Here is an 11,637-nt window from a genome sequence, read left to right on the forward strand (position 1 = left end):
TGGGGGGGTTTGGGGCACCTTACATGGTCCGAAGCCGACTGCCTAACCTCTCCGTGGGGCTTTGCTCCACTCTGCTCCATCAGCCACCCCACAAATTGCTCTGCTCTGCCAGTCGCTCCGCCAGCCGTCCCGCGAGCCGCTCCCGCCATCCCACAAACTGCTCTGTTCCACCAGCCACTCCGCTCTGCCAGCCGTCCCACAAACTGCTCCGCTCCGCCAGCCGTCCCACAAACTGCTCCACAATATATCTTCAGGCCCCCCACTACTTAACACAACACTCAGTGATTTCAGCTCTTAGTAATTTTAGCTCTTTAGTGATTTCAGTTTGTAATAGGGGAGCCTCAGTGTTAGCACACCATTGGCCCAAAGTGAATTCAACTCAGTAGCCTGTAACTAGACTCCTAGTGGAATCAAAACTAACTCTGATATTCTACCATAGAGAGAAGAGACGGTGTAATTAGCATGTAAGGCCCATACCACCAGATATTAATACATATCCCCACCCCCTCTCGATTCCCTGGGTTTTGGAACCCATGACCCTTGCCTAGCGAGTGCTGCTTAATTGATGGTGAGTCCCTCCATCATAACAAAAGGGCAAGTACAGTTCCACTGTCCTTGATTCACAAAATCAGGATAATAACAGTTTATTCTTCCTGCCTCAATAACAGAGAAACTGGGGCTTCTACAGCAGCCAAAGTGACCATCTAAGCGGGGTGGGTGTGCCTATGCAAATGAGATCAGCCCCTGAAGTTCTTTTCCATAACCCCCCAGGACTCGCCACCAGATGTCAGGGTAGAGCTCATCCTGACCAGTGTTCCTCTCAGGGACTTCTGAGAGCATATATCCCATAATCTGCTGTTTTCTTGCCTCTTTTAAAATGACCGATTTCATTGTTATGTCCCGTATTGTGCTCTTCTCTTCTGGGGTCATGAACTGAGCAGTGAGTGGTTGGATGCGATCACGATGCAAACCTGGGATGACCAACACTGGCTGCAGAACTTCTGGACGAGGAAGCCGTGTTCCTGGCATTGTTTATCAAGCTCATCCCAGCCCTCCAGAACAGACCCCAGATTGAGACCCCTTTTGACAGCGGAGAAATGGGTCCGTATCACGCACTGGTAGCTTGCAACCCTGGACTGCTGTCAGTCAGCGGACAATCAGTTTGATGTTGGAAAATCAATGGTGGGAGCTGTTGTCATCCAAGTGGATGTAAGGCCAGTAAGTTCACCCTGCTCCACAGGATTGTGACTCTGGCAGTGTGCAGGAAGTCACAGAGGGATTCAATGCCGTGGGATTCCTTAATTGTGGTGGGGTGATTCATGAGATGCATATCCTGATTCTGTCCTCCTCCCACTTTGCCACTGCGTATATAAACAGAAAGGGGAAGATTTCCATGGTTATGGTGGATCATCAGGGACATTTCAGTGACATTAGCAGTGTCTGGTCAGGAAAGGTGTGTGATGCTCACATCTCTAGCAACACAGGACTGTTTGAAATGATGCAAGCAGGGACACTTTTTTCTGACCTGGCCCATTAACATAGGTGAGGTTCAATACTAAAAGTTATTCTTAGTGGCGTGGGCTACCCTTTCCTTTCCTGGCTCCTGAAGCCAGACACAAGATACGTGGACACCAGCAAGGAAAGATCTCATTACTGTCTGAGCAGGTGCAGGATGGTTGTGGAATGTGCTCTATAGACAGATTTATGGAGCCATGGTCCCATACATAGCCCAGAACAGGGTCACGCTCACCAGGAGATGCCCTATTAAACTTTGAAGCAAGCATAATTACTATGTCTGGGCACTTCCCAGAAATACACCCCATACTCCAGATTGGAGCAACTCATTGGCTTGAGTCAAACTAGGACTGCTGGGACATGGGCTTTGTTTCAGGATCTGCAGGGATTAACACTGAACACCAATAACTCCCCCACCCCCCACCCCAAGAGCTAACTAGCTAACGGAAAATAGCTGCAAGGGAAGAAGGAGGAGGAGGTGGTGCCTGGCTCTGAGCCTTCGTACCAGCAGGGCCAAGAGGAGCTGGACTAGGAGTGGGGCTGTAGCTCCCCATACAGCATGGAGTCCGTACGTTCTATGTGACAATGTAGCATGCGCAAAGCCCCAAGGGCCACTGCATTCAGGGAACTCCAGCCTTGTATCTCAGGGTCCCCAAAGAAAGGTGTGTGCTCCTAGATTCTGGAAGGATTCTTTATCTGGCAAGGGGCCTGGCCTGAGAGATTCTTGGAATGGGAACAGGGAAATTATCAATGTACACAGAAAGTTTCATGGAAGGCTCACAGCTGGTAGATGAAGGTGAGATACAAGATAAATTGACAGGTCCTATGTGCAGTAATAGATCTCTCTGTAAATAGAACAGCTCCACTTGAACTTTAGTTGTTTCCTTCCTGGAACAGAAATTCAGTTCCTCAGAACTTTAGGACATATTTACACTACAAAATTAAATTGACCTAAATTACCTCAATGTACAGTCATTACACAAAGTAAAACTATTTCACCATGTTTATCCCCCACCCCCCACTGTTCCTCAGACGTTCTTGTCAACTGCTGTAAATGGCCCACCTTGATTATTCAAGGCTGGTGCGAAGGTAGTGGGTTATCTCAATTGATTGTTCACAGTCAGTTACAGAATTTGTCAGACCACTCTGTTTATTAGCAAAGCGCTTTGCCAGTGCACCCAGATATGTGAGCCCTCTGCAAAAGCTCAAGCTAACTTATTTATACAGATAAGCCAAAGCCAATTTAACATAAGAGACAAAAGGAAGCAGAAACTGACAAATATACATACATACCTTATTTGCATACTAACATTTACCAATCTCCTAGCTCAGTAGAAGCTCTAAGTTAATTAGTTTGAGGACCCATTGTCTCACACTCCTTAATGTTTCTCTTCCTGACAACTATATTTCAACAAACCCACCAGATGCATTTCTTTAATGAATTATAATTTCAATATAATCCATTCTACTTTCACAGCGTGTATGGTAACACCCATTGTTTCATGTTCTCTATGTATATAAATCTCCCCACTGTATTTTCCACTGCATGCATCCGATGCAGTGAGCTGTAGTTCACGAAAGCTTATGCTCAGATAAATTTGTTAGTCTCTAAGGTGCCACAAGTCCTCCTGTTCTTTTTGCAGGAATTAAATTGCTTTTGCATATCAACACTACACTCCTTGTGTCAGTGGTGCACGTCCTCACTAGCAGCGCTTGCATCAATGCTGAGAGCCGTCAGCAGCAGTGCAGAGGTAAGGATGGCCCGGTGTGGGATGGGAACGCTTACTTCTGTGCTGCTGCTGGCAGAGCGCTGCCTTCAGAGCTGGGCACCTGGCCAACAGCTGCTGCTCTCTGGCTGCTCAGCTCTATAGGCAGCCCAGAAGTAAGGGTGACAATACCGTGACCCCCTAAAATAACCTGTGAGCCCCCCACAACTCCCTCTTGGGTCAGGACCCCCAGTGTGAGAAATGCTGGTCTCCCCCATGAAATCTGTATAGTGTAGGGTAAAAGCAGACAAAAGACCAGATTTCACGGAGGGAGACAGATTTCATGGTCCGTGATGCATTTTTATGGCCGGGAATTTGGGAGGGCCCTAGGCATAGGTAGGGATTTTAATACTGAGCACCAATAACTACCCCCACCCCAAAAGCTAACTAGCTAACAGAAATGGCTGAAAGGGAAGGAGGAGGAGGAGATGCCTAGGCCTGAGTCTTCATACCAGCAGGGCCAAGAGGAGCTGGACTAGGAGTGGGTCTGTAGCTCCCCATACCGCATGAAATCCCTATGTTCAGTGTGACAAGGGAGCATGCACACAAGGGGCCACTGCATTCAGGGAGTTCCAGCCTTGTATCTCAGGGTCCCCAAATGAAGGCATCTGCTCCTTTTAACATCTGGCAAGGAGCCCGGTGTGAGAGATTCTTAGGGTGGGGATAGAGAGAACTTATTGACATGAACGGAGAGGGCCATGGAACGCTCACAGCTCGCAGGTGACGGAGACACCTAGGATAAGCAGACAGGCCCTGTGTGCAGTAGAGTGGTTCCACCTGAACTTTAGTTGCTTCTTTTCTGGAAGTTCCTAGTGAAAGTCACTGGGCAGCTGACTCCTATGTGTGCTGTTGATAATCTTCCCCCCTCCGTACAGCGGGGAGAACAGTCCCTCCCTCCTCCAACGGGTGGTGAGGATCAACGCACACACGGGTGTTTGCGGGGCTCAGGGACTGGGGGGAACAGGCCCTCCCCATGGTGGCTTCCTGCACATTGTCCAGCTCAGCGACCTCGGTGTTTGCTGCCTGAGACAGGTTGGATCACAGAAATTTTCTTGGGGCTGCCAACTGATGTGCCAAGACTACTTCTGCCCCTGCTTTCCCTGCCAGCGTGGGACTCCAGCACCCTGTCTTGTCCAGCGTCTGCTCCAGCACAGACCCAGGGTCAGAACCACATGCCCCAAAGCTGCAGACTTAACTGAAAGCAACTTAAGAAGTGTTCCTGTCTTTAACACTCCAATGCCCAACTCCCAATGGGGTCCAAACCCCAAATAAATCCGTTTTACCCTGTATAAAGCTTATACAGGGTAAACTCCTAAATTGTTCACCCTCTATTACACTGATAGAGAGATATGCACAGCTGGTTGCCCTCCCCTCCCCCCAGGTATTAATACATACTCTGGGTTAATTAATAAGTAAAAAGTAATTTTATTAAATACAGAAAGTAGGATTTAAGTGGTTCCAACTAATAGCAGACAGAACAAAGTGAATTACCAAGCAAAATAAAATAGAAAACTCAAGTCTATGTCTAAGAAAACTGAATACAGATAAAACCTCACCCTTAGAGGAATTCCAGTAAGCTTCCTTTTACAGACTAGTCTCCTTCTAGTGTGAGTCCAGCAATCACTCATACCCCCTGTAGTTACTGTCCTTTGTTCCAGTTTCTTTCAGGTAGGCTCCCGGCTCATTGGACTGAACCTTCCCCGCCTGCACAGCAGCCTTGGGGGTGGAGAGGCTCTCTTTTTAGCCAGCTGAAGACCAAATGGAGGCGTCTCCCTGGGGGTTAAATAGACTTTCTTGTGTGGGTGGACACCCCTCCCTCCCCCTGGGTAGAATCCAGCTACAAAATGGAGTTTTGGAGTCACATGGGCCAGTCACATATCCATGCATGACTCAGAACTTATAGGTAGCAGCCATGGGTCACATGCTACCTTGACCGTCCTCAAGTAGACTTCTTATGTGGATTGGAGCATTCCAAGATCCGTTGTCCCTTAAGTGCTTCTTGACTGGGCGCTTAATTTGCACATTCCTTTCTCAAGAAGCTGACCAAATGCTTCAGAAAGGCTACTTAAAAATCAAGCCAGTACACACCCAGTATTCATATCTTTGAATACAAAAATGAAACATGCATACAAATAGGATTAATAGATTCAGTAGATCATAACCTTTACAGAGATATGTTACATGGCATAATTATGTCATATATACATTCATAAGCATATCTCCATAAAGCCTTATGGGAGGCACCATCACACCGTCTTCTTGAGGGCGGGGCGGGGGGGGTGCGCCGTCTAATACACGCGGGAGGCTCCCCAACTGGGCACCGGCGGGAGGCAGTTCCAGTAACTGCCACCCCCTTCCCAGCTGACAGCCTCCAGCTTCACGTCGCCGTCCACCTCCAGGAAGCGCACGCGCTCCGGCGCGAGGCGGTGCCGGAACTCGTAGTGATGACGCTCGTTCAGGGTCACCTGGAAGGGAACGGGCAGTGTCAGACGAGGGGGCGGGGGCCCCAGCCCCCTAGACGAGGACGTCCTTCCAGGGCAGCAGGGGCTGGGCCAGGGCCTACGTCTGGGGCTTGTTGGACGTTTGCAAAGCGGGGCCTGTTCCCCACAGGGTCCAGCAATGAGTGGGGTGTGGGTCACGTCCCACTGAGCCCTTGCTCCCCCTGGTGGGGAGAGGCTGCCGTGCAGGCGGGGAAGGTTCAGTCCACTGAGCCAGGAGCCTTGCCTACAATAAGAGGACAGTTCACCCCCAGCAGAGCGGCCAGCACGAGGCCTGGGCACCATTTGAGTTCCACTTACTCCCTCCAGAGAATGGGGCTGGCCTTCTGCACGTGAACAATTTCATCCAGTCCCTGCCCAGGGATCCAGGGAGCAACGAGGATGGGAGGGTGGGCATCTCGCCCTGCCTGAGCAAGGGCTTCACAGTCCAAAAGTTATTTGGGAGGCAGTGCAGCCTAGTGTATAGCACTCTAGCCTGCTTGGTGACCTTGGGCGAGTCACTCCCCCTCCCCGTGCCTCAGTTTCCCCAGCTGGAAAACATTGTTATGATCAACTCCTGACTAGGGCCGGTCAAAACATGGAATTTCTGTTCTGCAGGAGATTCTGACATTTTGGGGGCAGAAAAAATCCATTCCGGATCAGCTGGAAAACTCAAAACTTCCGAAACTCAAATTTGCTTTTGGGTCAATGGGAACATTTTGTTTTGGCTGGGGTTTTAATTATTCATTGCTCGATATTATATATTTTATAATATAAATCTTTTTAAAATTCTAACTGAAAAGTCGTTTTGAAACGTTTTGATGCTTCGTTTCAATTTCCTCCCCTCCCCCCCATATTAAATGTCACTGAAATTGGTGCATTTCCCCAAAGCGTTTCCATTTTGACACATCGGCATTCTGCGGGGAAATGCTCTAGATGCTCCACTCCTGATCCAACATGCCTCAGCAGCAAAGCAAAGGAGACGGGGAGGTCTGTCCCAAAGGCCACGCGCTCACTACGCACCAAAGCCCTGTCAGGTGTACGCGGCGATGTGGATTGAAACGGGACACAGCTGTCCCATGTGTATGCAATCACTGCACTACGCCCCACATAGACGAACCCGGGGATGTGATGTTGCAGCTTTCTCTGATCCAGCTGGATGCAGTCCTGACCCTCCCGGTGACTGAGGGTAGGGTGTCCCCCAGAGCCCTGATGGAGAAAGGGTGTCCCCTCCCCAAGCTTCACCTACCTCGTACCCTTTGGTGGTGGTGGTGAACCTCAGCGTGAAGCTCTTCCCTTTGCGGAGGGGGATGTTTTCCTTCCGTTCCTCCTGGCCCCACTTTCTCTCCACCAAGCTGTTGAAGATGATGTGGGGGGAGCCCTCAAAGCGGGGGTTGAAGAGCAAGGCCACGTTGGCCCCTTCATACTGACCGTAGATGAACTTTACCCGGAAGCTGGAGTGGAGATGGCACAGGCTGAGCGCAGAGCCAGCTTCAGGGACCGCGCTCCCGGCCCATTAGGGATCCTCTCTCCTGCTTGTAGGGCCCCGTGGCCTGAGCAGCTGTAACCAACCCTGGCCCTGACACACCTTGGTTTTGCAAAGGGCCTAGTGGCTGGAGACTGAGCTGGGGATGTGTGCCAGGAAGGGAAACCCGGGGCTCCACTCCTTCCAGCCAGGTTGCTCCCATCTGCTCTGGGGAGCATTGGGTGGGGTGATCTATCCCGAGTGTGGGGAGAGGCACTGTCTCGGGGGCGTGCATGGTGGGGCGGGGGGGGTGCACAGAGCGGGAGCTCACACTGCATCAGATCCAGGGGGATGGGGCTGAGGGCGTCTCGCTGCCTTGGGGGCGTCCCCCCTTCCTACCCGAGAACCAAGGGGAATCCCCGTGTACGGACGAGCTGGTTGCTCACCCTGTGCTCGTCGCTGGCACCGAGCCCTGAATCTTCACCCACGTGTGCGGGCGGAGTCCTCCTGGGATGGCAGTGCTGTACGGGATGGTCTGACAGACAGAGACTGCTGGGTGAGTGCTACGCCCGGGCCGGGAGGGACCAGGCCCCTGGGAAGAGAGCTGGGGAAATCCCAGTCTTGGGCTCCGACTTCCTGCTGGGAGACCCCCCGTAGCTTGGCTGTGCAGCCATCCCTCCTCATGTCCACTCCTTCTATCTATCTTTGGACCGGCCCGTCTCCCAGGGGCAGATGGGTGCTGTCCCCCCATCACAGCCCCACAGCTGTCCAGCCGCCTGCATGCTGCACACCTTTCCTAGGGATAGCCCCCTGCAAGAGACCGCTGTCCTCCCGCTTCAGCAGCTCCACCCCTCCTGGCACTGCCAGCACCAAGTCCAGGTACTCGCTTTTCACAAGGGAGTGACCCCTTGGGTTGCATGGAAGGAGCCTGCTTTTGGGGCAGTCAGATCATTTTCTAGGGGCGCTTCTGTGAGTGTGTGTGTGAGGAGATGGGTGTGTGTGTGTGTTTATGGAGGGGATTGTCTGTGTGTAGAGGATTGTCTGTGTGTGTGTGTGTGGGTCTGTGTGTGTGTGTATAGGGGATTGTGTGTGTGGGATTGTGTGTGTGTGTAGAGGATTGTGTGTGTGGGTCTGTGTGTGTGTGTGGGATTGTGTGTGTGTGTGTAGAGGATTGTGTGTGTGGGTCTGTGTGTGTGTGTGGGATTGTGTGTGTGTGTGTGGAGGATTGTGTATTTGGGTCTGTGTGTGTGTGCGGAGGATTGTGGGGGAGGTCTGTGTGTGTGTGTAGAGGAGTGTGTGTGGGTCTGAGTGTGTGTGCAGAGGATTGTAGGGGAGGTCTGTGTGTGTGTGTGGAGGATTGTGTATTTGGGTCTGTGTGTGTGTGCAGAGGATTGTGGGGGAGGTCTGTGTGTGTGTAGGGGATTGTGGTGGGGGTGGTCTGTGTCTGTGTGTGTGCACCTGAGCCTCTGGGTGTTGGAAAGGGCGGGTGTCTATATGCGGCTGCCTCTGTCTGCAGGCCTAAACAAGCCTCTACATGTAGAAACTAGACACAAAACTACTCTGTGTTAATCCCAAAACCCCAATGCAGCTGCTCCGGCTTGACACCCTCTGATCTAACCGGTCCGCCACCCCCCCAGCTCCACATTACAGAGTCAATTCACTTCCCATTCCCCACTTGCCAGCCACCAAGCCTTCCCGCTCCCAGCTGCTGAATGCCCCTGGCACGTCCAGGGAGAAAGCCGCCCTGGGCACGTCACAGATCTGCCCTGTGATGCCCCCCTGGCTCTCTGGCGCTCCTTGCTGTTCCTTTGCTTCGCTTTAGTTCCCATCCCAGGTCTGGGGCAGCAGCAGGAGAGGAAAAGACGACTCAAGGGAGCCAGGAACTCACCGGCTTGTCCGGAATTAGAGCCATTGCTGCAGTGCAGGGGATGGAAAGCCCAGGTCAGAGGCAGCACCTTATGTATAGTGCTGGGCTGGTCCCTGAGAGGTGGGGTTGGTCCCTCCCAGAAGCGTTGTCTTGCCTGCACATCCTGCCCAGGATTGCGTCAGAGATCTCTGTATTGGTGTCACCAAAAATGTTGTCATGCGCTGGCATTTGTCAGCTTGGACTCAGAACCACCTTACCGTGTGTCATAGCCCCTACATTGCTAGCAGTGGGTGGGGGGTTTTACAGGGAATTTGCATACTATGTGTTTGTTTTGGCCAAACTTTGCTACGCATGAGGTATAACAAACGCCTGTCTCTCTGCTGGAAAAATGATAAGTATTTAATTACAAATGGGAAGGAAATCTTGCAAGTTCCTGTTCTTGGCCTCTCCAGGGTGTAAGGCAGTGTGGTCCACGGGCCCCTGAGGTTTGCAGACTGCGTCTAAGATTTCCACTTCCATTTAAAATTGTTTAGGGGTTCGCAAATGACAAAAAGGTAAGGTGTAAGGTACAGATCCAGGGTTAAAGCGTTGTGTGTTGTTTTTTCAAAGTTGGGACAGTATAGCTCGGAAACGCCTTATTTCTATTCGCCTTGTATTTAATTTTAACCCTATGATAAAATATTATTTTGCTAAAGCTCCGTCTTAGAGGAGAGGAGAAAGGGGCCTGGGGGGACATGTGTCTTCAGATACCCGTATTGGAGGGGGCCAGTTTTAATCTCTCTCCTTGATGCACTCACAGAAGTAGAGCTTGTCTTCTGAAACTTTTTATTGTTTGTTTTTTTTTATTGTAAAACACCTGTGTTGTAAAAGATGGGGTTTACTATCCTGCCCCCGAAACCTTCACACTTTACTAAGGGTAGCCTGCGAACAGGTGAAACAGAGCTTAACTTAACAGGCCTCTTTACAGCTAAAGCCAATAGATGCTAATTACCAATCAACAGAAAAGGCCGTGAAGAAATACATTACTTTGTGCACATGGGCTGTGGGAAATTGGTCTCAAAGTTAGGCGTTGGATCTGTCTCGCGTTTTTTAAAGACACACGGTGGATGTTCTTATGTCGAAAGAGGAAGTTTGGTTCTGGGGAGGGAATTAAAAACAACTCCGGCTGTCTGCAAAATTGACCCAGCTTTTGTAAACAGCCTGATAAAGCAATTGACAGGGCATGTGCCTTTTGATTGGTGTTTTAGGTCAACTTGACATTTTAATACGCTTCAGTAAAGTGCTGTGTTCAGAGCGACTCAGGAGAAGAGGGGGGGATTCAGTCTGAACGGATACATCGCTAAATTGGTGTGCTCCAGCTGAGTCCAGAAAGTGTGATGCGTTTTTATATTCTAGGACGTTTGATTCCCCGAGAAGCACCATGGTGAAAGAAAGGAGTCAGCCAAGGGGCCAACGCGGATTTCCGCCATTTGACCAGGAACAGTCAGTGGAGAATCAGCCTTTTTTCCTTTCTTACCGTTTTACAACTTTCTTGGTCATCTCTGACAGGTGGCTGTCCCCTCCAGTATGGAGCTAGCGCTGTACTTCCAGTTTCTCTCTCTATCGCTAATACTTTGTGACCTTGGTGTAGTTGTTTAATCAGCTTTATTTAGAAATATATTAATTGCATGACGTGTCTCTTTCTAAAAAGGCGTGGTTCTATCGATGAATGAATGAAGAGTTCACCTTGATTCCTCTGTCATGAATAAGTCGTACAAGTATTTAATGACTTTATTTAGCCACCCTCCTTAGCATACCCATTGTTGGGTCAGAGTGCTGTCATTACGGTTAACGATTCTCCATTGCCCCTTGTCTGGTAGGGGCTTTAGCCTGTGTCCGCAAATGGTGGAGTCCATAGCCACACCGAGTTACTCCATGAGGGGATGATTTCATATAACAACTTTGTGACATCAATAGGGACACACTCCTCAAGTCAAAATAACGAGGAGTCCTTGTGGCCCTTGAGACTAACACATTTATTTGGGCATAAGCTTTCGCGGGTTAGAACCCACTTCATCAGATGCATGAAGTGAAAATGCAGGAGCAGGTATAAATACATGAAAGGAGGGGGTTGCTTTTCCAGGTGTGAGGTCAGTCTAACAAGATAAATCAATTAACAGCAGGATACCAAGGGAGGAAGAATAACTTTTGAAGTGGTAAGAGAGTGGCCCATTACAGACAGTTGACAAGAAGGTTTGAGTAACAATAAGGAGAAATTAGTATTGGGGAAATTAAATTTAGGTTTTGTAATGACCCAACCACCCCCAGTCTTTATTCAGGCCTAATCTGATGGTGTCCAGTTTGCAAATTAATTCCAGTTCTGCAGCTTCACGTTGGAGTCTGTTTTTGAAGTTTTTTTGTTGAAGAATTACCACTTTTAGGTTGTTACTGGGTGACCAGAGAGGCTGAAGTGTTCTCCTCCTGGTTTTTGAATGTTATGATTCCTGATGTCAGATTTGTGTCCATTTATTCTTTTGCATAGCGACTGTCCGGTTTGGCCAACGTACA

General features: G+C 49.9%; 1 protein-coding gene across 2 annotated transcripts; it reads right to left on the reverse strand.

Annotated features, from left to right (window-relative positions):
• Positions 1-5,394: 5,394 nt before the first annotated feature.
• On the reverse strand, positions 5,395-9,251 carry LGALS7 (galectin 7). 2 transcript variants are annotated; one of them, XM_043534790.1, is made up of 4 exons: positions 9,112-9,251; positions 7,670-7,758; positions 7,008-7,113; positions 5,395-5,746 (listed from the first exon to the last, which is right to left on the reverse strand). In XM_043534790.1, exons 1-4 carry the CDS (start codon positions 9,133-9,135, stop codon positions 5,570-5,572), a joined length of 396 nt encoding a protein of 131 aa, XP_043390725.1. In that variant the 5' UTR covers positions 9,136-9,251; the 3' UTR covers positions 5,395-5,569. The 2 variants fall into 2 exon arrangements, with proteins under 2 accessions (XP_043390725.1, XP_037740589.1); XM_037884661.2 differs by having other exon boundaries at positions 7,008-7,212.
• Positions 9,252-11,637: the final 2,386 nt, after the last annotated feature.

The sequence above is a fragment of the Chelonia mydas genome, chromosome 23 (assembly GCF_015237465.2).
Source record: "Chelonia mydas isolate rCheMyd1 chromosome 23, rCheMyd1.pri.v2, whole genome shotgun sequence".
In the NCBI taxonomy this organism is placed as follows: Eukaryota; Metazoa; Chordata; order Testudines; family Cheloniidae; genus Chelonia; species Chelonia mydas.